Below are 27,655 nucleotides of genomic sequence, written 5' to 3' on the forward strand. Positions count from 1 at the left end.
GCAGCTGGGGGTGTAGCTAGGTGATAGAGTACTCACCTAGCACACCCAAGATCCTGAGTTTGATCCCCAGCAGCGACCACTGACCCCTTCCCCATGAGCTACTCCTTGGTTTTATGTAACTTTGGGTTTCAGATAAAATGTTCTCTCATTTACTGGAAGGAATCAAACTATGGGTCTTACAGGTTTGTTTCAAGGATAAAACAATGCTGCAGACGTAGGACAACTTAAGATCACTGTTCAGGGGTTGGGAAAGTAGCTCACTAGGCCGTGTGCCTCCCTACCTAGTACACACAAAGCCTGGGTTAGCTCCCCAGCACCGAAGAAACCAGGTGTGACGACCTGTGCCTGCCATCTCAACACTTAGGAAGTAGAAGGGGAATGAGCGATTCAAAACAGTCTTCCAGGCCGGGCGGTGGTGGCGCATGCCTTTAATCCCAGCACTTGGGAGGCAGAGGCAGGCGGATCTCTGTGAGTTCGAGACCAGCCTGGTCTACAAGAGCTAGTTCCAGGACAGGCTCCAAAACCACAGAGAAACCCTGTCTCGAAAAAACAAAACAAAACAAAAAACAAAACAAAAAAAAAAAAACAGTCTTCCACTATACATCCGGTTCGAATAGTAATGAAATCACTGTTTAATTCGGAGTGATTCTGATCTATTTGCTTTTCTGGCCCCTTCCGGCACGCACCCACATCTCGTCTCCTTTTTGGTCCTCGAGTGGAACTGCACAGGTAGCTCCCTCAGGCTTGCCGCTCCGTGGCAGTTGTAGGGGGAAGGCCGTGTGGAGGGCAGGGGGGTCACTACCTCCTTTCCTGGCTCCACCTGCCCCCCACTTGTGTTCTTCAGCCCCTCACTCATTCCCCACTTCTGTTTCCTCTGCCTGGTGCTTGCCAGTCAGCTCACCGCACCCTAACCTTTTGCTGTTCTGCTTCCCTGCTGCATAAGCGCCCTGGGCCCTGGGGAGAGCAGGGTGTCTGAGGCCATCTTCTGAGGTTCCCCCTCAAGTGTCCACCAAGCATGAAACACAGGTTTCTGTCTCACAGAGGCCCTGGAGAAGTGGCAAAGAACACCCTGTCTAGGCTAGCCCTTACTTTTATGCCCTAGACATAGGAAGTTACTGTGCGCAATGTCTCTCCACCCCTTCTAGCCTGTGTGAAACCCCTCTCCCATGACTTTCTCAACCTGATGTCACCTGTCCCTCTGACTCAGGGCCGACTGCTTATAAAGAAACAAACATGAATCACAGATGTTGCTCAGTAGGTAGAGTTCACACCTAGCAAGCAAGAAGCCCAGGGCTTGATCCCCAGCACTAAATAAGCCACACCTGTTGGTGCATGCCTGCAAGTCCAGCACTTGGGAGGCCGAGGCAAGAAGGGCCAGAAGCTCAACCTCAGATATAAGGTAAGTTTGAGGCCAGTTGAGCTCCAGAAGGCCCTGCCTCACACAAGCAAATAAATAATGCCTACAAATATGTGGTATATGCCTGTGTTCCCAGCACTTACAAGGTGAAAAGCCAGGCTTAGTTGTGAAGCAAGTTCAAGGCCAGCCTTTGCTCAGGACACTTTATCTCAAACAAAACAACAAAACAAAATAAATGAATAGTCTGGACTGGTGCCCCAAGCCTATCCTCCCAGCTACTGAAGCAAGAAGAGCAAGCCTTCCTGGGCTATGAAATGACAGGTCAGGTCCAGCCTGTCCCAAAATATAAAATTTCTTTTTTTTTTGTTTTTGTTTGTTTGTTTGAGACAGGGTTTCTCTGTAGTTTTTGGAGCCTGTCCCAGAACTCACTCTGTAGAGCAGGCTGGCCTCGAACTCACAGAAATCAGCCTGTCTTTGCCTCCTGAGTGCTGGGATTAAAGGTGTGCGCTGTAGTGGCATTTCATTTATATTTTAATAAATAAAGTTTGAAGACCAGAGAGTAAAACACCCTTACTGACCAGGCACTGGTGACACACACCTTTAATCCCAGTAGCCACACTAGTTGCTATAGAAACCGGGCAGTAGTGGTGCATGCCTTTAATCCCAGCACTAGAGAGGATTATAAAACAGGAGGAGACAGGCTCAGTCTCATCCTGAGGATTCCTGGAGGCAGAATCGCCATTTTCAGACTGAGGTAGAGGTAAGAACCAGTGTCTGGCTGTTTTGCTTTTCTCATCTTCAGGTTGAACCCCAATATCTGTCACTGGGTTTTTATTAACTGGGCTACAGTGTGCCTCCACTGCCCAACTCCAAAATTAAAAATTTCTTAAAGGGCCGGGCAGTGGTGGTGCACGCCTTTAATCCCAGCACTCGGGAGGCAGAGGCAGGCGGATCTCTGTGAGTTCGAGGCCAGCCTGGTCTACAAGAGCTAGTTCCAGGACAGGAACCAAAAGCTACGGAGAAACCCTGTCTCGAAAAAGAAAAAAAAAAAAATTTCTTAAAGGGGTAAGAATATTGGTTGTGAGCAGGGCAATAGTGGTGCACGCCTTTAATCGCAGCACTTAGGAGGCAGAGGCAGGCGGATTTCTGTGAGTTTGAGGCCAGCCTGGTCCACAGAGAGAGTTCGAGGACAGCTAGTACTACACAGAGAAACCCTGTCTAGAAAAACAAAGACAAACAAACAAAAAATATCCGTTATGGTGCGAGCTTGTCTAGCATATGTAAGGGCATGAATTCTGCTCCAAAGGTGGGGATGGAAACAAACAGATTTAGGGACCCAACGCAACCTTTTAATTCCAAGCAGTTACCCCTCCCAGCATGATCACACATACAGTGGACAGGGAGTGCCAGGATCTGGGCAAAAACAAAACCCGGACCTGGGCAAAATATATATATATATATATATAATTATATACACATACATATGTGGAGAGACAGGGACTGGGGAGTGCAATTAGGTAGGGCAGGGAGTCAGGGAGAAAAGCAGCAGAGGGTGCCCCAATAAATTACATTCTTTAGAGAGCACAATAGGGGATGCATGGCAATGAGGGGGGACCTGGGAGCCTGGACTCTCAGAGATGCCCCAAACTAGGCCTCTCGATCCCATGTAGGGGAGGCCGAGGCCTGGGTTCCGTGGTCCCTGGACAGGTGCTAGAAGGGTGCATCCTAGCTGGTTTTGCCTGGAGGCTGGTGGTGAGGCGTCATGTGAACAGCGCCTCTGCTCTGAGCCACAGCTTTGAATAGGCCCTGGGTCTTGAGCAAGAGGCTTGAAGCTGAGGGGTTGCAGAATACAGGACAGACAAGCTGGCAGGAGGATGACTTCCCAGCTGGAGGCCCAGGTAGAGCCTGCTTCTGCCAATCAGAGAAGCATCGGGTGCAGGGAGCTGTCAGGAGTGCAGTGGACTGGAGCCTTTGGGTGGACAGGCACAGGGTCCCAAAGCTGCCACTGCCTGGCCAGGTCTACCTCCCTGTACGGGATAGCAGACAGACCTCACCACTAAGTACCCCTTCATTTCTCCTCACCGTCTTCTGGGGACCTTCGTGTGGGGAGACAGAGAGGAAAAGGGTGCAAACATTTGACTGTGTACTGGAGTCCAGGCTGGGTTTGGCTAGGCAGTGGAGCCCAGGGAAAAGATAAGGCCACCTGGCCCATGTGGGTAAGGAAGTCCATGCCTCACGACTCTGGGACTGTGCACATCTTGGCTCTCTCTCTCCCTGAGGAATGGAGCCCAACGCTTCTGCCCTGCCTCCTGCTGCTCCCAGCCTGCAGAGGAAGAGGATGCTGTGGGGTCTCACAGCCCCAGCTTCAGGGCCTTGAAGCAGCAGAGGGAAGGTGCTGTCGCGGACAGAGTGAGCTGGCGGGGATGTCAGAAGAGGGAAGCCTTCTTCTTGAGTTCATTCCTCTTCCACAGGGCCAGCTTGCCAAACTCCTCAGGAGACATGGCAAACACCCTAGAGAAGTCCTCTGCTGATAGATGCCTCTGTGGGGACACATGGGCATCTGAGTGACTGAGGAGGCAGGTGGCCCTTACAGCGTCAAAAATCCAAGGCAACCCCACTGGGTGACCCCTCAACCACCCCCTGCATCCTTGCATACCTCAAGCCTCATGCGATCCACACCGGGAGGCAGCTTAGTTCGCCCCTTGTTGGTCACTATCAGCATTTCATAGGGATAGATCTGGAGAGTCAGAGATAGCTCTCTCAGATTCATAGTCTCCGGTCCTTAGAACCCTCTGGACTCCCCAGGTCCCCTTGTCAACCTGCAGAGGCCACTGGGATTCATGCCATCTTGCCATTCATCTCCCTCAGCTTCCCTGCTACCTCCCCCTTGTCATCTCCAGGAGCACCCCGAGCGCATTCAGCTTGGTGGGCTTTACCACCCCCCTGAAGCACACCCCACTGTGGCGGTCAGGTCCCCTGCCCTCACCTTCTGCTCCAGCACACAGGGCAGGGAGTTCCCCCGATCCATCCTCCCCCTCTGGCCCTCTCCGTTCTGGGGAGACCAAAGCCTCAGTGAGCCAGAGTGGGCCAGGGGGACCTTCCCAACCTTACCCTAGGCGTCTTCAGTCTTCGCCAGGCAACTTCTTGGCCCACAGCCCCGCCCCCACCAGTGCCCATGCCTGGCCCTGGCTTCCTGGGTTTTTCCTGCTCCCCCTCAGGGGGCACTCACCTGCAGGCCTAAGGAGACAAGAGCCATGGTTTAGATTTAGAGACCGCTCCAGAAGCTGTACCCTCACCTGACCTTAGACAAATAAACCACGACCCACACTGGACACAGGCTGCCTATGACGTCTGTGGAGATCCCCTTCCCAGCGACATGTGGCCCCACTGCTCACCTGGGCTGCTAGCCTCACTCCCCGATGGGCTGAATTCTGTGGATTGTAGCTAGGAAATGACACAAAGACATCAGAGAGATCAGAGGGCAACCGTCAACAGTCTCCTTTACTCTGAGGCCTCCCCACTACACGGGGGCCTTCAAGTGTTCGTCCACTTAGAAACACCATGCACATACACTTCTCCCAGGCAGCCCCTGCTTGGTGGTAACCTTACCCGGCTCAGGGCAGTCCTGCCGTAGGAAGGAAGAGAGGAGGACTTAGATGTTCCCGAATGCAAGGCTGAAAGAGAACAGGAAGGCCTGGGTTCGGTCCCTTGATCGCGACAGTCCTTCCTGAGAGGGATGCCTCCTTAGCCTTCCCTGACCAGAAGAACCCAGCAGGCTTCCATGGACTTCCAGCGAGTGTGCTGTGGATTTTGCTGAAGCTACATCTTCCCTCTTCTCTAACTAGAAGTAAGCCCAAAGGCCTAGCACAAATCCCAGGCAGAGCTGAGTGAGGCTCGCCATCATGAAATGAGTCCTAGAAGCCACCGTGAAGTAAGCTCTAGGTTTAAAAATAAGTGCAGGCTCTCTGTGAAATCACAGAAATGGATTTCTGTGAGTTCGAGGCCAGCCAGGTCTATAAGAGCTAGTTCCAGGACAGGCTCCAAAGTTACAGAGAAACCCTGTCTCAAAAAAACCAAAAACCGGGGCTGGAGAGATGGCTCGGCGTTAAGAGCATTGCTTGTTCTTCCAAAGGTCCTGAGTTCAAATCCCAGCAACCACATGGTGGCTCACAACCATCTGTAATGAGGTCTGGTGCCCTCTTCTGGGCTGCAGACAGAATATTGTATACATAATAAATAAATAAATAAATAAATAAATAAATAAATATTTAAAAAAAACAAAAAACAAACCAAACTAAACAAAGAACAAACAAAAAAACAAAACAAAGCAAAACCAAAAGAAATCACCCAGTTATAACAGCGGCATTACCAGCAGCCAGAAGCCAGATTCTGGAATCTGACATTATAGTTCAAATAGTTATCACCTGGCACAGTGAATGCAGCCGAGATAGTTCCCATTTGAGCTGGCTCAGTGGCTCTGAACCTGAGTTTGCGTCCTAGCACACACATAAAAATCAGGGCATGGCTGTGTGTACCCTACCACTGTGTGGAGTGGAGACAGGGGCATCAATGCCAATCTAGCTTCTGTTGAAGTGAGTAACACAGAGAGAGATAGTGCAGGACACCCAGTGTCCTCTTCTGGCCTCCATACATGCTCATACCTGCACAGCTGTGTGCTTCAACTACATGCACACCTTGCGGTGGTGGTGCACGCCTATAATCCCAGCCCTTGGGAGGCAGAGGCAGGCAGATCTCTGTGAGTTCAAGGCCAGCCTGGTCTACAGAGTGAGTTCCAGGACAGGCTCCAAAGCTACAGAGAAACCCTGTCTTGAAAAACAAAAACACAAACAAACAACAATGGTCGTATTTTGTTGCAGTCACTTTGACAGGTGTTTTGTAAATGTCTAGCCTAGGGCCTAGGCACGGTCAACACCACAAGCATCCTCTAAAGTCCATTGGAAGTTTAGGGAGTGGGAACAAAATAGGCTCCGGGAACCTACCACTTACTTTTGAATAAATTTAGCATCTCTAAAATGAAAGTTCAAAATCTGAAATCCAGTCTGTTCTGGGTTCCAAACTTCTCTAGTCTTGTTGATATAGTTCTCAGTTTTGGATTTGGAAGTGTTTGTTTCAGATTTTTGGATTAGGGGGTCTCCAATTTGGCAAAGTTTATCCAAATATTCTAAAATCCGGGAAATAAAATAAAACCGTCCTTAAGCCTGAAACTCTTCAGATCCTAAGCATTTTGGAGAAGGGATAACAGGCCTGCATAGAAAGCCATTGGTTCTAAGAGCTGGGAAATGGCTGGGGTTAACTGCTTGCTGCAAAAGCACGAGGACCCGAGTCTGGGTTCCTAGAACACAGTAAAGGGATGGGGGGAAGGGCAAAGAGGAAGTCATCAGTTCTCACAGTCACTGTTCATTGCTGAAGTAAGTCTTGTCCTTGCAATAATAAGGAACATTTATATTTTGATTGACAGAATTCCAATATATCAAGTACATATAATTTTTTTTTTCACTCCCAATCACTTTCTGCCTGCTGGCTGTTTTTATATCAGCTTGACACTATCTAGAATCAACTGGGAAAATGCTCCTACCAGATTGGCCTGTGGGGGAAGCCTGAGGTGGGGAGCATTTTCTTGATGGGTGATTGATGTGGGTGAGTCCAGGCCGCTGTGGGCGGTGCTACCCCTAGTAGGTAGTCCTGGAGAGTGTAAGAACACAAACCAGGCAAGCCATGGAGGGCAAGCAGTAAGCAAAACTCCTCCAGGGCCTCTGCAGCAGCTCCTCCCTCCAGGTTCCTGCCCAGCCTGAGTTCTGCCCTGACTTCCCTGGATGACAGACTATAAGCTGCAAGATGAAATAAACCCTTTCCTCACCACGCTGCTCTTTTTTTTTTTTTTTTTTTTTTTTTTTTTTTGGTTTTTCGTGACAGGGTTTCTCTGTGGCTTTGGAGCCTGTCCTGGAACTAGCTCTGTAGACCAGGCTGGTCTCGAACTCACAGAGATCCGCCTGCCTCTGCCTCCCAAGTGCTGGGATTAAAGGTATGCGCCACCACCGCCCAGCCCACCACGCTGCTCTTGATCGTGGTGTTTTATCACAGCAACAGAAACTTTTAACTGACAGAATATTTGTGTTTGAAAGCGACAGTCCCAAGGTAATCGTTGTTTGTGACTCTGAGCTGTTAAACCTCATTAGATTGGTGTAGGAGGGTCTTCTTTCTATGTGTTGCTTTCATTGGTTGAATAAAGAAAACTGCCTTGGCCTTTTGATAGGGCAAAACTTAGATAGGCAGGAAAAAGACAACTGAATGCTGGGGGGAAGGAGGCAGGCAGAGAGCCACCCACCATGAAGCTGCCAGGTCAGACAACCTGAATCTTTCCTGGTAAGCCACGGCCTTGTGGTGACATACAGATTATTAGAAATGGGTTGAATCAAGATGTGAGAGTTAGCCAATAAGGGGCTAGAGCTAATGGGCCAGGCAGCAATTTAATTAATATAGATCTCCGTGTGATTATTTCGGGCATAAGCTAGCCGGGTGGCTGGGACAACAAGCAGCCTGCCAGCCCGGGTGTAAGCCAGTTGGGCGGCGGGACACAGCCCACGGCTCCATCTACAACATTAGATCTATTGAGAACCTACATGACCACCTGATACCTCCACCCGGGGACTGTTCCAGGGGAGGGTGAAGGAGGCACTTGACTATTTCACTTTACAAAGCCAAACGGAAGTCACAGTGCTCATCTTTTTGGCCAAACAGAAGAATCTGGGGGACTAGAGAGATGGTTCAGAGGTTAAGAGCACTAGCTGCTCTTCCAGACGTCCTGAGTTCAATTCCCAGCACCCACATGGTGGCTCACGGCCATCTATAATGGCATGACCTCTTTCATCATGCATGCATACATGAGGACAGAAAACTCATACATTAAACACACACATAAATAAATAAATTTTTAAAAACAGAAGAAGAATCTGAAACACCAAGGCTGAATCCATCCCTAGAGACGATCATTCTCCAGGCTTCAACTATAGACTTTAAAACATAAATACATACATAGAAAAGAAAAAGAAAAACAAAGAAACAAGTGCAAAAAAACCAAAAACTCAAAGCAAATAAATAAAAAATGCCCAGTCCTGGTGTGTCTCTTGGCCCCACATCTTCTATACCCCTCCAAAGAGCCATGCCCTGCAGCCCACTGCTGGAACTGCAATCCCTCAGCACCTTCCTTACCAAACACTAGCACTGGATCATCCCACATTTCCTCTCCTACCCCCACAGCTATGGGTTAGCATCACAACAAAGGTAAGGTCTTGTGGTATTTCCCAACAAGCAAGCTGGGCTTGCATCCTCTGGCTCAGTAGCCCCAGTCCTTTCTTCCACAGAGGAGGTCTTTCGTAGTCTCCCAAAACGCAGGGCTCCATTTCCTCCCCTTGTTCCTCACCACCACTAGATCCAAGGGTCTCGCTATGTAGCCCTTAGAACACACAGATCATTACTGAGCAAGCTACCTGGGGCATGCATGTTCTGCAGGCCTGGGAACCTGGTTGTCTTTTCCTTTCTCCATGAATAATCTTTTTTTAAAAATATTTATTTATTTATTATGTATACAATATTCTGTCTGTGTGTATGCTTGCAGGCCAGAAGAGGGCACCAGACCCCATTACAGATGGTTGTGAGCCACCATGTGGTTGCTGGGAATTGAACTCAGGACCTTTGGAAGAGCAGGCAATGCTCTTAACCTCTGAGCCATCTCTCCAGCCCTCCATGAATAATCTTACTTTGTCTTTCCATTCCTACACATATTTGCTGCAGACCCTCCAGCTTCTGGCTGGCCAAACTCAGTTCTCACCCACGTGCTCTACACAGCTGAAACAGTCTCTTCCCCTCCCCCTTTCTTATCTAATTGTAAATTGTTACTCACTAGCACCCAGGATAAAGCCCTGAAGGTTTTCTCTCTTCCTTATCCATCCATATCCCCGCCCCCACCATGCAAGGGTTATGAGGGTTATAGGATTCACTTCAGTGGATTTGATCTGTATATTTCTCAGATCTGTTCCCTCTTCTCTGAACCCAAAAAGATGTGTTCTCCTTAGGATACAGTTTGAGTATACCACCAAGGCTTCAAAACTTGCGATGTTAAGAGAGTAGGAACAGGGCTAGGAGACGGCTCAAGGAGCAAAGGCAAACACCTTGCAACCCTGACGATGTAAATTTGATCCCTTGAACCCACAGACGTAGAAAGAAAGAGCTGACTCCTCAAAGCTGTTCTCCGATGTCTGCCCAAACACATATGGGTCCTGCACGCACGCACAATATAAGTGACTAAATAGACGTTTTAAAGGAAGGATGGAGAGGCAGCTCGACGATTAAGAGCACATAATGCACTGGGTGGTGGGAGTAACCGCCATTAATCCCATCACTCAGGAGGCAGAGGCAGGAGGATCTCTCTGAGTGCGAGGCCAGCCTGATCTACAGAGCGAGTTCCAGGACAGCCAGGGATTCCTAGAGATACCCTGTCTTGGGGAAAACAAAAAACAAAACAAAACAAAAACCCACATACTGCTCTTACAGAGGACATCAATTTGGTTCTCAGCACCTACACACAGTGGCTCACAACAATCTGTAATTCCAGCTCCAGAGGACCAATGCCTCTGGCTTCCACAGACCCTACACTATTGTACACACGCACGCACACACACACACACACACACACACACACACACACACAAATAAAATAAAACCTTTATTTATTTATTTATTTATTTTTAATTTGTTTTTATTTCACGTGAATTGGTGTTTTACCTGTATATATATATATCTGTGTGAGGGCGTCAGATCCTCTGGGACAAGAGTTACAGACAGCTGTGAGCTGCCACGTGGGTCCTCTGGAAGAGCAGCCAGTGCTCTTAACCTCTGAGCCACGTCTCCAGCTCCTTAAAACCTTTCCTAAAAGGTAGGAGTTTAGGCTACAGAGATAGCTCTGTGATTAAGAGCAGTGGCTGCTCTTCTAGAGGACCCCCCCCCCCCCAGTTCAGTTTCCAGCACCTACATGGCCACTCACAACCATCTATCTAGTTCTACGGGAATCTGATACCTTATTCTGACCTCTGTGGACACCAGGCATGAACGCAGTAACAGACATACATGCAGATAAAATACCCATACATATAAGTAACTCTTTAACAGGGTATCACCATGTCACTCTGGCTGGCTTGGAACTCAAAATCTAGATCATGGGCCTTTCAAACCCACCAAGATCTACCTGTATTTGCTTTTGAGCACTGGGATTAAAGGTATGCACTACCCAAACAACTCTAGTAGGCTTTTATTTTGAAACAGGGTCTACTAAATTGTCCAGGCTAGCCTTGGATTCAATCTGGAGGCTTGGTAGGTGTGGTGGTTTGAAAGGAAGTGGCCCCTATAGGGAGCAGCACTCTTAGGAGGTTAGGCCTTATTGGAGTGGGTATCACTATGGGGGTGGGCTTTGGGGTCTCCTATACTCAAGCTATACCCAAGTGACACAGTTGCTTCTGCTGCCTGCAGATCTAGATGTAGGACTCTCAGCTCCTTCTCCAGCACCATGTCTGCTTGCATGAGGCCATGTCCCGCCATGATGACAATGGACTGAACCTCTGAAACTGTAAACCAGCCCTTTTCCTTGTAAGAGTTACGGTGGTTGGTGGGAGGGTGGAGGAAGGGGAGAGAAGGAGAACTGGGGTTGGTATATAAAATGAAAAGTAAATTTTAAAGAAAATATTTTTTTAAAAAAAAAGAGCTACTATGGTCATGACATACAACAGAAATCTTTTTTGTTTTGTTTTGTTTTGTTTTTTGAGACAGGGTTTCTCTGTAGCTTTTGAAGCCTGTCCTGAACTAGCTCTTGTAGACCAGGCTGGCCTCGAACTCCCAGAGATCCGTCTGCTTCTGCCTCCCGAGTGCTGGGATTAAAAACGTGCACCGATTGGCGCCAAAATCAGGTTTTAAGAGTTCTCATAGCTCTTTAGGGACGCGTAGCTCTGTGCCTCGCCTCTCCAGCTATCGGACTCTCAAGAAGTCCAGGCTAGGGGCTGGTGGGATGGCTCAGCGGTTAAGAGCATTGCCTGCTCTTCCAAAGGTCCTGAGTTCAATTCCCGGCAACCACATGGTGGCTCACAACCATCTGTAATGAGGTCTAGTGCCCTCTTCTGGCTTTCAGGCATACACGCAGAAAGGATATTGTATACTAAATAAATAAATAAATTAATTAATTAATTAAAAAAAAAAGAAGAAGTCCAGGCTACACAGGGGTGCCCAGATGCCTAGCACTCAAAGCCCTCTTTACCCATCTCCCTGCCTCACTTCTCGGTCTTCTGTGCCCAGGCTCTCTGAGCTGCGACACAGGCTCAAATTCCCTGCCTTTGCTCCCATGATGTGCTTGATGTTTTCTAAGGATCTTCTGTGTCATGTCTGTGTCTCCCTCTTAGATGCAGTGGAGCTTACCAGGGCTTCTCACTGGCCTCTGAAAATACCCACTGATACTCTGTTCCCTCACCTGTCACACTGCTCCAAAGTCCAGGTTGAGTTACATGTCAGTTTTCCTCTTGCTGGAGAAAATAACTGTATTTCTCCCTCACAACATCCACAGTGCTTAGCATGTCCTGACCCATAGTAGGTGTTCATTGAATGAAACCCGACCTGCCTGTGCTACTGTTCTCTATCTGTTATGGCTACCAGCTCCCATGCTTGCCCTCGGGGAGTACACCTGTGGGCTTCACACCAGGACTCTTCAAGAGCTACACACACACCCCTCCACTCCATCCCCACCTCTGGCCAAGTAGGTGATCCTGAGCCCACTACACAGAACTCACAGGTATGGAAGGGTGTCCGGTCCGGCAGAGAGCGTGTTTTCCTCCGAATGGGCAATGACTTCTCCATCTCTTCTTTCAAGATCATCTTCCCCAAGTTGGAGGTAACCTGTTCAGGGAGGAAGGAGAATGGCACCAAGCTTGAGACACCAGCTTGCCACCTCTGAAAAACACAGAGTTGGGGTACAATCCAAGAAGACTAGCAACAGTTTTCCCAAGAAGCTAATCCACACTAGAGTCCACGTTCATTCAACCCCGTTAAGTTTGTCAGAGATGCTCAGTGGTACCCTTCCACAGCAGCTTCTCTCTCCCAGGTCACCACGCCAAGGGCACAACCAATGGCCTTTCTATGATTCCTAGTTCTCCTCCCATAGGTCAGCCTGCTGGGACCTGGCCCTGGTGGATCCTTCCATTCCTGGGCTTAGGGTCTGAATGTCCAGCCACACCTCTCCAAAAGCAGCCTAATGCCCAGGTATAGCTGGAATCCTGGGAAAGGAGAGGCACTTCCCACCTGTTCAAACGCAGATGCTTCTGTGGCAGGAGTCTTTTAGACTGGCTATGGGACCAGAACATGTGTCACCTAGACAACGGGTGGGTGGGGCTGGGAGCCAAGATGCTACCTTGCTGAGCTCCTCTTTCTGCCGCTCCCTGATGGCCCTGAGCTCCTCTTCAGAATCATCATCTTCCTCCTCCTCTTCCTCTGCCCCCTTTCGAGATGCCTTCCGTTTCCTCCATTCTGTCTCTAGGAGAGAGAGGTCCAAGAATCAATGGGGCCTCTCAGCTACCCACTTCTCCAGTTTGTGAAACAGGGCTGAAAAGAACACTATAAATTCTTTTTTATTTTATTTATTTTTTTGTTTTTTTATATTTATTTATTTATTATGTATACAATATTCTGTCTGCATGTATGCCTGCAGGCCAGAAGAGGGCACCAGACCTCATTATAGATGATTGTGAGCCACCATGTGGTTGCTGGGAATTGAACTCAGGACCTTTGGAAGAGCAGGTAAATGCTCTTTTTTTTTTTTTTTTTTTTTTTTTTTTGGTTTTTTCGAGAGAGGGTTTCTCTGTAGCTTTGGAGCCTGTCCTGGAACTCCCTTTGTAGACCAGGCTGGCCACGAACTCACAGAGATCCACCTGCCTCTGCCTCCCGAGTACTGGGATTAAAGGCATGCGCCACCACCGCCCGGCTCAGGTAAATGCTCTTAACTGCTGAGCCATCCCTCCAGCCCCTATCTTTTATTTTCAGAGGTGGGGTTTCTCTATGTAGCGCTGGTTGTCCTAGATCTCGATCTGTAGTCTGAACTCAAGAGATCTACCTGGCTCTGCTTCCCCAAGTACTGGAATTAAAGGGGGTATGTCACTACTACCTGACTAAATTCTTTTTTATTTCTACTTATTTAAAAAAGAAGCTGGGTGGTGGTGGTGCATGCCTTTAATCCCAGCACTTGGGATTGGGAGACAGAGGCAGGCAGATCTCTGTGAGTTTGAGGCCAGCCTGGAATATAAAGTCCAGAGCCAAGAGTGCATGTAACTTGAAGGTAGGTATGTGTTTAGTGTGCAGAAGGCCCAGGACCAGAATAACATGTAATATCAGTAACATGACAATAACGATGGACAAACTGATAAGAAACACATTTAAATTACGTGGGGACCAAGACCTCTCATTTATTTTTCTCTTTCTGAAATCTCCTGTCACAGGGCCTGGGCTATGGCGGAAGCTTAAAAGCTGTCTGTTAAGTGACTGAAGAATGAACGGGAGCCGGAGCAACGCTCAGTGGTTTAGGCTGCTCACCGCTCCAGAGGGACCTGGGTTCCATGCATAGCACCTACATGGGTGTTTTTATAACTTCCCGTAACCTGGGCTGCAGCGCAAGCCTTTGCCATAGGTTTCCAGGTACTGCACTCTCATGCACATTACCGCCCCCCCCACACACAGTTCAAATAAAAGAAAACCTTAAAAAATAATAATGAGGGCTGGAGAGATGGCTCAGGAGTTGAGAACACTGGCTGCTCTTCCAGGATTCCTGAGTTTAATACCTAACAACCACATGTGGCTCACAACTCTCCATAACGAGATCTGGTGCTCTCTCTTGGTCTGCAGGCAGACATGCAGGCAGAACACTGTATACATAATAAATAAATAAATCACAAAGAAAGAATAATAGTTGGGAGGTGGTGGCGCACGCCTTTAATCCTAGCACTCAGGAGCCAGGACAGGCTCCAAAGCCACATAGAGAAATCCTGTCTCAAAACCCCCAAATAATAATAACAATAACTATAATGATAATGAGAAGGGAAGGAATTATTAGCAAGCAGGCCCTGCACAGCAACACGAAGAAGTGCAGGGGCGAGACAAGCAATGAGCCATCGAACGAGGGAAGCACAAAGGCTGGGAAGTAACAACCAAGCGGTGGGTTAGAAAAGGGTTCATGGGACCAAGAAGGAATAGCAGACAGGTATCCCAACCTCTTGTTCTCCCCTTTCCCCAGTTTTTCCTACCCACAACGGCCAGCGACGGGGGACACGGCCAGTAGTCAGTCTCTATCTTGGCTGGCTGGTTGGGGTCAGGGGGCTGTGCTGCAGGGAACTTGGATGACTCGATGATGAGGTCCTCGATGAGATGCTTGCTCTGAGGGCTGCCTCCCGTGGATTCTGCAGATGGGCCCAGGGTCAGTCCACACACCACCCCATCTAACCATGCAGCCAGTCAACTGGCCCATCCTCAGCCCCAGCTCCCTCAGCTCTCCCTTCCCACCCAGGAGATCTCAGACGCCCAGCACGGCAGAGAACACAGGGTCCTTGCAGGTAAAGTTATCCCCCATCCCTTCTCAAGTCTCAGCATGTGGCCCAGTACCACCCTACCAGTAGGTGGCAGGAGAAACTGCCAGGAAGTCAGAGGAATCCTCACCTCTCTGCTTGTAGATGGGTGGCTTCTTGTAGATGTTGGAATCCGGGCGGGTGGTCTCTGAGAGAAGGAACAGGAGCAGATGAGAAGGGGGACAGGATGGCAGGGGGTGGTGGGTCCAGGAACAGAATGGAGACAAACAGAATGGGGCCATGAGCAAGACTGCTGGCATCATGCCTCATGAAGTAGAACTTCCTGTCCTTTTCTGGGTGTGTGAGAAGGAAGACATAACACGACAACTATTGCTACTGATTCTGCCTGGCATCCTGGTCCCAGAGGGTCCAGCTAGGTCTACATCCAAAGAGCAGGGACTGAGAGGAAGGGAAATGGGGTCATGAAGGAAAAATAAACTCCCGGGGAAAGAACATAACTAGGCTGATAATAAAACATACCAGGGTGGTGGAAATGGGGCAGGCTGGTCCTAGGGGTCCCTGTGGTCCTTGGTGTTGAAGCCTGAGAGATGAGTCCAAGTGTCCTGCTGTCCGCCCATACCTATGGAGAGGTATGCAGCTCCTAGGTCCCGCCACCATACCTCATCTCGCTCCCTTGTACGTGGCTTTACCTCCGACCACCTTCCAAGTCCTCCCACACCAGCAGCCTACACCCCAACCCCGGGACAATGTCATAACAGAAGAAGAACATTCAAAGGGACTAGAGGAATGGCTCAGAGGTTAAGAGCACTGGCTGCTCTTCCAGAGGACCCAGGTTCAATTCCCAGCACCCACATGGCAGCTCACAACTGTCTGTGAACTGTTTCAGTGAATCTGGCACCTTTATACCACATGAACATAAAATAAAGTTAAATATTAAAAAAAAAAAGAACATTCAAAGACTCTATCCACCTGCTCAGTGTGCCTACCCAGAAAGAAAGGGTTAAATGACGCCCTGGGTCTGGCTGACAGATGAGTTGGCTGGTGACCAACCAGTCAGGATTTGCTGATTCTATCATCCCCTGCACTTTGCTGAGCTGAGACAAGGCATGTTGGGGGAGGGGAGCTGGGGGCCCCAGTAGAGAGGGACTAGAGCTGACTTACCTCTGGGGATGGTGGGGGGGATGTGGATTTGGGTGACAGTGAGCACTGTGAAGGGAGAGGATTATCAGAGTCAAGGGAGGCACTAAACCCTAGAACCTCAGAGGGGTGACTCACCCCCATCACCCAATTTCACCTGCTCCCCTAACCTCTCTTCCGTCTTGATCCTTGCCCATCTCTGACCTGACCTTCATCCTTCCTCTGCCCAGTGTTCTCCCAGCCCCCAGTCTTTTCATATGAAGCTCAGATCTGGGAGCACTATGCTTTACACCCTGACTTCAGAGCCTGGCAGGCAAGGAATGGTGAAATCCAAACAACAAGCAGCCAGGATGGAATCAGTTCTCCTTGGCTCCTTGGTACTGAAGTTTTCCAGCCTGACAATCTGCCCACACCAATATGACCTCTTTCTTTTCCTAAAATTCAAATTTTACTCTTTTAATTATGACTTTGTGTGAGTTTGGGCACATACATGCCACAGCACACGTGTAGAGGTCAGAGGTCACTTTTCAGGAGTCAGGGCTTTCCCTCCACTATTGGTCTCTGGCTGTCAGGCTTGCATGCATGCAAGCCCTTTTACCTGCTGAGCCACCTCGGCGCTCCTGACCCCTTCCTTCCCTCCCTCCTTTCTTTCTTTCTTTCTTTCTTTTTGGTTTAGTTTTGTTTTCATTTTTCGAGACAAGGCTTCTCTATAGCTTTGAAGTCTGTCCTGGAACTCACTCTGTAGACCAGACTGGCCTTGAACTCACAGAGATCCACCTGCCTCTGCCCCCAAATGCTGGGATTAAAGTCATGCACCACACCACCACCGCCCGGCTTGTTGTTTTTTGAGAAAGGGTCTCACTCTGTAGTCTTTTGGCTGGCCTGGAGCTCACTACATAAACCAGGCTGGCTTCCATTTCTTAGAGCTCTGCCTGCCTCTGCTTCTCTACTGCTGGGATTAAAGGTGTGTGCCACCATGACTTGAGAGGACTTCTTTCTTGAACACAAGTGGCAAAGTACCTAACCAATATTGTCCCATGCACTACCCTCCGGGGTGCACAGGAGGAGCTACCACTGCTATGTGACAGAAAGATAAAACGAGGCTACAAGTCTACTCCCTCAGCTAGAATTTCTGGAGCTCCCGTTGTGTGGTTTGTTCTTTCTACCACCTTCCACTCTCTCTATGTTTCCACTGTTTAGCTAGGGCTGTTCCTGCTGATTCACACCCCAGCCTTGAGTCTGATGCCCACTTTGCCCAAAACATGGGTTCATTCCTGTGGGCATAGCCCATTTCTGTCTCCAAGGTCTGCCAGGGGCATTCCCCACTCATTACTTACCTGGCTCCCTCCAGGCAGGCGCAAACGACCCCCCCCACACACCTTACCTCCCCCTTACCTCCCGGCTTCTGGGCAGCTCCACGTGCTCCAGGAGAGAATAGGTGAAGTGGGGCTCGTAGATCATGAGGTCAGGTCGCTCAATGTCCAGGATGGCCTTGTCCTTGGGGATGGCAGCCAGGTCTTTGTAGCCCAACACCTGGTTGTCCATCTTGGCCTGAAGGGAAATGGTCCAAATGGAACAGAGTTTCCCAAAGTATCACCTAAGGACGGACGCTTGACCTCACATTGGTTATCAAGAAAACGTTTTTCGATGTCAATTCTCATGAGTTAACAGCTCCACTATATTCCCTTTAAGGATCTAGGATGAGCACTTAATTTTGAGACAGCATCTCATCTAGTCAAGGCTCTCAGTAGCTGCAATTGGCCTTGAACTTCCTTAACTTCTTGTTTTCACTTCCCAAATTCTGGAACAATAGGCTTGCCTCACCGTGCTCCGCTCTAGATCGTCCCTTTAAAAAAAAAAAAATTTTTTTTTTTTTGCCTTTGAGGCCTTTTGCAACTAGACCAGCCCTTTCAGGGCACTAGGAACCTTCCGCAGGGATGTCTGGGGTCTTTGCACCTGCAAGAATTCACAGGACCTCTCTCCATGTGGCGGGGGTAGAGGGGAGGTCAGGAGAAACAAACAGGGGTTAAGTGGGTCCCGCCCCTCCCTCCTCCCAGCTGAGGTGCAGGTGGGCAACAGAAGTACTCACCACGATGCTGGAGGGAGAGCCCGGCACACTGGAGTCTCTGGAGGAGCTGACGCTCCCCGGGGAGGTAAGAGGTTGCTGGAGAGAGCGAGAAGGTGGCGGAGTGGGCATGTGCGTGGGTGCGAGGGTGTGGGCGTGGGTCTTGCCCTAAACCTCAGGATGGGGGTGGGGGAACCCAGCGTGCTGTGCGGAGGTGGCCACCAGGTGGCGCGGGCGACTCCCGAGCCGGCCCGAGAGGGCAGTGGTCCCCACCCGGGGCCGGGGTGCAGCCCGCTCACCTTCTGCAGACGTTCCATGCGGCAGCCACTGGCCGGCCACTCCCTCGGAGGCCGGCGCGCACGCGGAGAGGACAGACGTCAGGCTCGGCCTGGCTCCTGCAGTGAGGGCGTCGCAGCGAACTGTGGTTTACTCATCCCTTGGGCTTCTCCAGGCTGCTGACCGCGGGTAGCTGGAAGGACAGTGAGATGCGGGCCGTGAGGACGTTAGGCTGCCAGGTTCCGTAGAGCTGGGCTCAGCACCATAGAGTTGTGTGTGCGTGTGGCCAGGCAGCAGCTACGTGGATCGACTGCACTTGTTTTTTAAGCCATTGTTCTCTGGCTCCAGAGGAAATGACGGCAGGGGTCAGCTGGCATCCCAGGATGGACTGGCTTTTATATCCCCAAGCCTGTCACCCCTGCCCTGCCCTTCTCTTGCCTGAGCGAGCTCCCAGGCGGTGCTGGCCCCTCCCACTCCAGCCACTGGTGCCACTCCCTGCCGTTTGCTCAGCCACCTCTTCATCTCCCCCCCCCCCCGCCCCCAAGGTTATCAAGGAGACAGACCCATTAGTTAAGAATGGAGGCATTGGGAGCCAGAGGCCCAAGGGAAAAAACACACGGGGTCGAGTAGAATGGGGAAGCCATGGCCATGCCTAACCTGGTCTGGTGCTGGACCTCAGAAGCTGGCCCACTTAGACTTTTCTCTACTCCCTTCAGCCAGGTAGACTCCTGTGCAGACACTGCAAAATACCTCGGGCCTGGACCACATCTTTGCTGCACCAAGGTGCCCAGAACGTTCTCAGGGTCTGCCACACTGTTCCACGAGTGCCAAGTTGGACCCCCTTTCACAGGCTGTCTGATCCTAGGAACTTAAGCCAGTCTGTGTACTAGTGACAATAGCCCATGGGCTCTCCTCCTTGGTCACTCCCTCGGCTATCCGCCTTTCCCCTTCTCCCAACACTGGCCCTGGAAGGCACAGAGGGAAAGGAAGAGATAATGTGTGGCTTCAAGCAGAGCCTTTCAAGCCAGGATGCCTGGGCTTAAGAAGTAACTACTACTCGGTGCGGTCTTGGGTAAGTCATTTGCACTTTGCACGTGCTTACATCCTAGCACTTGGGAGGCTGAGGCAGGAGGATTGCTTTGAATTACATGCCAGCACAGGTTCCATAGTGCCTAGATTACACAGTGAGTTCCAAGCAGCTTGAATTATAGTGTGGGACCCTGTCTAAAACAGCAACAAAGGGGCTGGAGAGATGGCTCAGAGGTTAAGAGCATTGCCTGCTCTTTCAAAGGTCCTGAGTTCAATTCCCAGCAACCACATGGTGGCTCACAACCATCTGTAATGGAATCTGGTGCCCTCTTCTGGCCTGCAGCATACACACAGACAGAATATTGTATACATAATAAATAAATAAATATTAAAAATAAAATAAAATAAAATAAAACAGCAACAAAACGAGGGATGGTAATAGTTTCTTGTCGTAGACTTCTCTGGGAAGTTTCCAGGATTTGTTTATTTCTGTGTGTATGGGTGTTTTGCCAGCATGTTTGTCTGTGCACCACATGCATAAACTGGTGTCCGTGGAGGACAGAAGAGGGTAACAGATCCCCAGGAACTGGATTTGCAAATCAGTGGCCGTGTGAGTGTTAGGAACCAAACACGGATCCTCTGAAATGGCAGCCAATGCTCTTAACCACCGAGCCATCTCTCCAGGACCAGAGAAGTATGTAAATTAGGGTGTACTTAGTGTGTAGAACATGGTCTACTCCACACAGAGGGCCAGCTATTAATATTATTTCTATCTCCCCAGGGATTAGTGAATTTAGGGGGCTTTTCTGTAGCCAGTTATGAAAGAATGAGGTCACTGGTTTGTTCTCTCTCTCTTTGGGGGTGAAGCTCTGTCCTCTTAACTCTCTCTCTCTCTCTCCACACAGGGCTTCCTTGCATAGCTTTGGCTACCCTCAAACTCTCAATTCTTCTTCTTAGGCCCAGGCTCCCAGATGCTGGGATTCGAGGCCTGGACCATCGCGCCTGGCTCTCCCAGTCTTTTCTGCCCGTGCTTCGTCTCAACATTCTGCTGTCCACATGTCACCGAAACAGTCAGCAGCCCTTACCCGACACCTACTTCCCTCTGTCCACCTCTCTGCCTCCCGCATGCCACTCATCCTCCCAGGTGCGCGTGAAAGACGCTGCCATCCTGTTCCGTGCCTGCTGCTAGTGCTAACCCCCTTCTGAACAGTGACGTCACAGGGAAGGTGGTATTTAAGCACTGGCTGCTGTGCTGCCTAGCGTGTGGTGCTTTGCTCCCTGAAGTGAGCAGGTTGCTAAGGGCCACAGGGCAGCTTCAGTAGCAGAAGCTACTGTCATTGTGAACACTTGCATGTTACCTGCAGGATACTATGCATGTGCCTGAGATGCTAGACACTGAATTGTATGCGCCCTCCTACTGTGCCACAGGCTTTGCCTTCTTTGCTTCATTCTTTGTTTTGAGACAGGGCCTCAATCAGTTACTCAGGCTGGTTTTGAACTACTCCGTAATCCAGGAAGGCCTTTTCCTGCTTCAGCTTTCAAGTAGCTGTGCTGGGTATCATATGCTAGATACAGGTCACACAGAGATTCTTCTAATTGATCTTACAACAGCCTTGCATTTCACAGACTAGGAAACCAAGGCTTGGGGAGGTTAAGGACATGATGGCATGATTCAGGATGCTCACCCAGGGATGGGTCTATTTTGGGGGGGTTGGAGACAGTGTTTCTCTGTGTAACAGTCCCGACGCCCTGGAACTCACTGAGACTAGGCTGGCCTCGAACTCACAGAGATCCTTCTGTCTCTGCCTCCCTAGTGCTGGGATTAAAGGTGTGTGACACCACCACCCGGCTCACGCAAGTCTTTTTAGAATTCTAGACCCATGCCAGGCAGTGGTGGCCCCTTTAATCCCAGCACTTGGCAGGTAGATCTCTGTGAGTTTGTGGCCATCCTGGTCTACAGTGTAAGTCCAGGACAGCCAGGACTGTTACACAAAAAAACCCTGTCTCAAAAAAGGAAAAAAAAAATTCTAGAACCAAAGGCTGTTGTGGTGTCCCATGCCTTAAGTCAGCACTCAAGACACGGAGACAGGCAGATCTCTGAGTGTGAGACCAGCCTACTTAACAAAATGAGCTCCAAGGCAGCCAGGGTTACACAGGAAAACCCTGACTTGAAAAGTAAACGAAACCAAAAAGAATTCTAGAATCTGGGCATCTCCGTCAGGCACGCAGGAGGAATCTGGTGTTTGTGGTGACTGGAGTCTTGTTCTAGAGCGTCACCCTCTTCCAGCCTTCTCAGTGCTGACTTTGGGATGCTTAAACCAGGTCTCTGATGAGCAAGATGCATTCTGGTATACACTTAAGGACTGTCAGCTCAAGCCGGGCAGTGGTGGCACATGCCTGTAATCCTAATACTTGGGAGGCAAAGATAGGCAGATCTCTGTGAGTTTGAGGCCAGCCTGGTCTACAAAACAAGTTCCAGGACAGTCCACAGAGAAACCCTGTCTGGAAAAACAAACGAAAAAGAAATCAACTCTGTCTCACTAGGCTCTGGTTTTTACTTCATCAGTAGCTATTGTCATAAGGTCTGTGCCTGTGGCTCAGCCCAAAAGGTGAGTACTTGTCCATCCACCCGCCCATCTACACCTAGGGGTAGATCTGCTACTGACTTATCCACCTACCCACCCACTTTGGAGCATCTTATCTTCCCCACTGAACACGGTACTAAGCTCTGTGCTGAGCCTCATGGAGAATATGAGGATGAAAAGGACTGATGCAGGCTCCTCCAGGGAGAGGACATGCCCACAGATAATTTCTACCTTAAGTGGAGAGTCACACACCCCAGATAAGGCAGTGGGCTGCAGGTAATCAAGAGAGAGGTGTCTGCGGGAGAATGGAGAAGTTTCTCAGAAGAGGTACTTGTAGGAGGCCCGAGAGAAATGCTTCTCAATCTTCGTAATGCCGTCACCCCTTAATACAGTCCCTCATGTTGTGATGACTTCCCAGCCATGAAGTTACTTCCGTTGCTACATAATAACTGTAATTTGCTACTGTCACGAATTGTAATGCGAATTCCTGATATGTAGGCTGGTCTTAGGCAGCTCCTGTGAAAGAGTCGTTTGACCCCTAAAGAACTCACAACCCACACAGGTTGGAACTACCGGCTTAAAGGTGGTCACTTTGAGGTCATACAAAAATTGGGAAGAGGAGTTGTTAGTTTGTCTGATGGTTGTTTACAGACAGGGTTTCTCTCTGTAGCCCAGGTTGGCCGGGACCTCACAGCCCGGGATGTGGTCTAGGATGGCCTCTAACTCTGTAAACCTTCTAGCTTTAGTGCCCTAAATGCGGAGATTACAAGAGTGGGCCACTGCCACCAATCCCAGCTTTTAAAGTGAAGGTGTTTTGTTTTGAGACAAAGGATCTGCCTGCCTTTGTCTCCTGAGCGCTGGGATTAAAGGTGGGCGCCACCACCTCAGCAAAAAAGAGGATTCTTAAGATAAAAAGGCACAGTGAAGGTGGGGATATGGGGACACACTGGGTCAGTCTGGGGACAGCAGATAGGACTGGATTATAGCACTCAGGGATGAGAGCCATTTGAGATGGGAGTCTGATTTTCTGTGACTGACAACCATATCACAGAGGGTTAAGAACTTTGACGCCAAGACGTGACATGATCTCCACAGTGCTTGTGACAAACGAATCAGGCTACAGACAGAAGCAGTGTTTCATGAGGAGATGGGCGAGGGCCGGATTTAGACGTGGGGCTCAGAACAGGAGCAAGCAATGTGGAGAAATGCTAAAAGCAGCGAGGGGGTGCAGGACGATGGGGTCCTCAGGGCAGATCAGGTACTGACTCACAGAGGAGGGATGGGGTGGAGGGAAGGGTCCATTTCTGACAGGGCAGCTGGTGGACAGGCGGGCACTGCAGAACACAGGAGCCTCTGGAGGCCCCAGGCTGGAAAGAGTGGCCTGGGGACTGTTAGCCTAGAGCAGTGGTTCTCAGCCTTCCTAATGCTGTGACCCTTTAATACAGTTCCTCCTGTTGTGGTGACCCCCCCACACACACACTGCTGCTTCATAACTGTGATTTTACTACTGTTATGAGTCATAATATAAATGTCTGTGCTTTCTGATGGTTGTAGGTGACCCCCATGAAAGGGTCATTCAACCACAAGGGGGTCATGACCCACAGGTTGAGAACCATCGGCCAAGAGGTAGGTGTCTGAACATGAAAGGGAAAGAAAGTCAAAACAGCATCCCAGGGCCCACTCTGGGGAGTGAAGGCAGAGGGTCTCACACTCCAAAGGAAGTTTAAGGGCGGGGAAGGAGAGCAAAGAGTGAGAATGCCAGGAAAGTCGGAAGCCATCACTGGGGAGGAAGCAGGAGGCTCCCAGGGAACTGGCGGAAGGCTGTATGCACAGGGCTGGAGTCTGTGCAGGGCTCTAGCGAAGGGGCTTTGAAGGAGGGAAGCTCTGGGCTTGTGGCTGCAGTAGAGAGGTGGGGGGGGGGGGTCTGAGTGGGAGGATGGGAGAGTGGTGGGCCGAGGACAGGCTCTGGAGAAAGCACATGCTTCTCAGAAAGAAGGGAAAAGGGCAAGAGGTTGGGTAATGAGAGACCAGGGCATTTGGAGGGAGTCACTCAGAGGCTCCTATTTTTCCAGGGAAGTGAGGGGAGTCACCTGCACGGACGCCAGGAGGGGACCCTCTGGAGAGCACACAGGACTAAGCACAGATGGGAAAAATGACGTCCTAGCGCCCCCAATACCAGGTGTGGGGTGCATTATGGAGTGGCTGCCCATCAGAGTGCTGAGAGTAGGAAAGCAAGGGGTCCCAGGGGATGTGGCCAGACAGGAGACCCACAGTCATGTGCGTACAGACACCCTAGCGCCCCCCCCCCCCCCGCCCCACAGCCCAATACTCAGGAGCATGGCTTTGAGCTGATGGGCAGAGTTATACTAGTGGGTGTTTACAGACTGTGTTATGTGTGGCTCTGGGCCCTGCACTTCACAGTCCTGCATTTCGTCCTCACCCTGACATCCTAGCCCCGTGAACTGACTATGACCTCAGGTTCATCGAAGAAGAAACAGACTTCAGCAAGTACTGGGTCAAGGACACACTTAAGCCCACTGACCGCAAGACCACTGCATGCAAAACTTCAGCCTGAGTTTCTGAGCTCCTCTGTCCCTTCCCCCTTCCAGGCCCTTTGCAGCACTGGGGTGCCTTCCCTGCTCCATCAGGGTCCTGCATCCCTTGGTGTCAGAGCACACAGATCAGCAACTTTTGGGGAAATGCTTATGGCAGAGCTTTACCTCTGTGGGGACATTTGCATTTGAATGAAGGTTTTGGTGGTGGGTGTTTCATAGGTTTTTTTTTTTTTTTTTTTTTTTGGCAAGAGCTCTCTAGCTGTTTAACTTTATCAGGGATGACCTTGAACTTCTCCACCTCAAGATGAGGGAACCAGGGGCACTGCAAGGCCTGGCTTAACATGATGCTGGAGATCAATCCAGGGGCTTCATGCATGCTAGGCACTCTGCTAAGCGCCATACAATCCCAGGCTGTAAGGTTCTTACTGGGGACATTTTAGGCAGTCAGAAGGCCAGCAGGGGGAAAATGTTTTAAGTGGAAGATGAGAAAATAAAGAAAATAGGAGTGGGAAGGGAGGAGGTGTGTGAGTCGTAGGTGGTGGCTGATTTTTCAGCTTCTGCCAAGTCGCACTGCACAGGCATCTGCCTACAGCACCCACGTGGAGTCCCCTCACCCAAGCCAATGCCTCACTTTGCTTCCTCTAGGCCTGATCCCTTTCCCATCCTTAGGCACAGTCCTGTTCTCTTCAGTACAGTCCTGTATCCTCCATGGGCACAGATGGAAAGGGCAGGCTGCAGCAGGAAGGGAGGGAGGAGGGAAGGGAAGGGAGGTAGAGCACAGCGGAGGAAGCTAGTCCAGGTGTCGGAAGACACCCTTCAACCTCCCAGGCTCAGGTTAATAGCCAGCAGGCTCCCCATCCTCCCATCTCAGCCCCACCCACCTTCAGCTGGGCGCCCCAGCCTTATCTGAGCCACCAGCCAGGCCCCACCTCAAACCACCCACCCTCTCATCTCCACGGCAACCAGAGCTTTGCAGCTCCACAGGATGTGGGTGATAAGACTTGCCCAAATTTTCACCCACCTATCCCAGGGCTTTTGTCTTAGACAGGGAGGAATCGAGATTAAGACCCCACTGGACTTGTAGAAATGAAGGTTCACAGGTGGACAGATCCACCGCCGCAGGTGGGCTCTGGTCCAGCCTTTGCTTTCATCCTAATCCAGGTACTACTTTCTCTGTGCGGATACCTGTGCTGGGGGTATTCATATAGCCTGGCTGGACTCGACACATTGGTATTCTGCTCACTTTGAGATAAGGACAAAAAGAGCTGAGAGATGAACCCCCCAAGGCCACCCAAAGGAAGCTGGAATTCCACCAGGGCTGTATTTAAGCCAAAGGAATTTCCTGTTCTTTCCAATGCATCCCCCAAAATCCTGTTTTGATATGAACTTGGGCCTCTCTGCCTCTCACCTCACCTGTAGAGCAGGAGCTGGGAGTCAAGGATTGGATGAGATGGTAGGATCTGGCCCTGGAGCATTTGGGATCATGGAGCCGTGTTGGAGAAGACCACAGACAGGAAGGAACAAGTAAACCAAGTCAGCCATGTGGGCTAGGTCAGGCGGGTGGGAGGTCTGACCTCTGTTTCAGTCAGTGACTCTGTCTCTCTTCCTGTCTTTCCTTTTCCTTCTTCATCTTTTCTCCTCTCTCTTTGCTTTCCACTCTCTCTTCCTCTCCCCCTCGCAGCCCCACCTCCACAGTTGCTGTGGTAACAACTCAATGCCAGAAATAAAGACAGGCTCCAGCTAGGTCACCAGTTCCCAAAACAGCATCCTAGGGTGGGAGAAGGGCGGTGTAGCCAGCAGGGCAGGGACCAGGCGCACTACAATGAATGTGTGTATTGTAGGGTGGGGTGGAGATACAGGACAGCAGGCTTTGGGCCTGCTTAGGGCTCACCAAAGGCCAAGGCCTTAGGCCAAGCTTACCCCTGACCTTTTCTCAAGCGGGCAAAGCTCTGTTACTTCCTCTTCTCTCATGCAATTTTTTCTTAATCTTTTCCTATGGCTTTGGACGGCTGCTCCTATTACCCGCACTGTGTGACACCTGTCACACTGAACAAGATCAGGGAGCCACAAGGAGTAGATTACAAAGTCTATTGGTTCCAGGGCCTGCCCTACCCTCTCAGTAAGAACAGCCCAGCCTCACAGTGCCCCCTCTCCCTTTGACCCCACAACTATGTCTGGATTCCCTCGACTTTACTTAGGTTCTCTCTTAACTGGGTCGGCAGGCCATTTCTGTACACTTCCTTCAGAAGAGGTAAGTTCCTCCTTCCTAGGCCCCTCAGTCCCTCACGCTTGGTCCCAACATGTTTCTGCTCTGGCCAGACCTGAGTACCTGGGGTACAGCTGATTCAACAGATCTGGAGGGGGGGTGGTAGAAACACCCACCCTAAATCCAGCTTTCAGAATTCAGGAGAGGTCCCTGTTCCACTCTCCCCACACAAGAGTGCTGAAAGACTTCCGTAGACGTTGCTCACCCAACCTCAGAAAGGCCAGACCCACAGGAGCATACAGACAGAAGAGCCCTGCGCCCAACACGCGGTTGCTGAGTGAACTCCTGCACACGGGTGCACACAGGGACTCTGCAGCCCTCCTTGCCAGAGCTCTCGCCCACTCTCCCTGCCGGGACCCCCCCCCCCCCACACACACAATGACACATGGTGCCGAGGACACCTACCTGCACCCGCCCACTGATCCTCCCCTTGGCATCAGTGATGCTGGTGTGGTTTGCTGAACCCACCGCTGTGCTGAGCACGTGGACCCCAAGACTCACAGTGCCCTCACCTGACCCACCCCCTGGGGGCTTCCCCACATCTTCCACTCCCAGGGCACCACCACTGCCTTTCTTCTCTTAGACCCGCAACAACCTGGCAACCAGTCCCCTGGGACGAGATACACAGGTGCGCCTGCCCGGTAAAGGGGTTTGGTGTGTCTGGTGCTGGGAAAGGAAGAGCCTTTAGGACCCGAACGCCTACTGGGTCTGTTCAGCACCCAGTCCCCGTCCACCCCTACCCTCAGTACACTAGCAGCTA

General features: G+C 50.5%; 1 protein-coding gene across 8 annotated transcripts in view; it reads right to left on the reverse strand.

Moving 5' to 3' along the window:
* Positions 1–2,678: 2,678 nt before the first annotated feature.
* Positions 2,679–27,655, reverse strand: part of Dmtn (dematin actin binding protein) — a 33,974-nt gene continuing 8,997 nt past the window's right edge. For 4 of the 8 annotated variants that reach the window (XM_041671951.1, XM_041671942.1, XM_041671924.1 and 1 more), the window contains 15 exons: positions 18,484–18,653; positions 18,209–18,283; positions 17,515–17,670; positions 16,144–16,188; positions 15,502–15,601; positions 15,113–15,169; positions 14,704–14,856; positions 12,822–12,943; positions 12,205–12,310; positions 4,967–5,031; positions 4,753–4,801; positions 4,587–4,594; positions 4,344–4,409; positions 4,014–4,094; positions 2,679–3,897 (listed from right to left, as the gene is read on the reverse strand). In XM_041671951.1, the coding sequence (XP_041527885.1) occupies positions 3,784–3,897; positions 4,014–4,094; positions 4,344–4,409; positions 4,587–4,594; positions 4,753–4,801; positions 4,967–5,031; positions 12,205–12,310; positions 12,822–12,943; positions 14,704–14,856; positions 15,113–15,169; positions 15,502–15,601; positions 16,144–16,188; positions 17,515–17,670; positions 18,209–18,283; positions 18,484–18,501 (1,215 nt within the window). In that variant the 5' untranslated portion in view covers positions 18,502–18,653 and the 3' untranslated portion in view covers positions 2,679–3,783. Of the gene's footprint in view, positions 3,898–4,013; positions 4,095–4,343; positions 4,410–4,586; positions 4,595–4,752; positions 4,802–4,966; positions 5,032–12,204; positions 12,311–12,821; positions 12,944–14,703; positions 14,857–15,112; positions 15,170–15,501; positions 15,602–16,143; positions 16,189–17,514; positions 17,671–18,208; positions 18,284–18,483; positions 18,654–26,042; positions 26,213–27,655 lie in introns of those variants that run through there. The other 4 variants (XM_041671962.1, XM_041671981.1, XM_041671973.1 and 1 more) reach the window with 4 other exon arrangements.

This window comes from Microtus oregoni, unplaced genomic scaffold, assembly GCF_018167655.1.
Source record: "Microtus oregoni isolate MIOR12 unplaced genomic scaffold, Mior012 000001F_ref0000356, whole genome shotgun sequence".
Taxonomy (NCBI): domain Eukaryota; kingdom Metazoa; phylum Chordata; class Mammalia; order Rodentia; family Cricetidae; genus Microtus; species Microtus oregoni.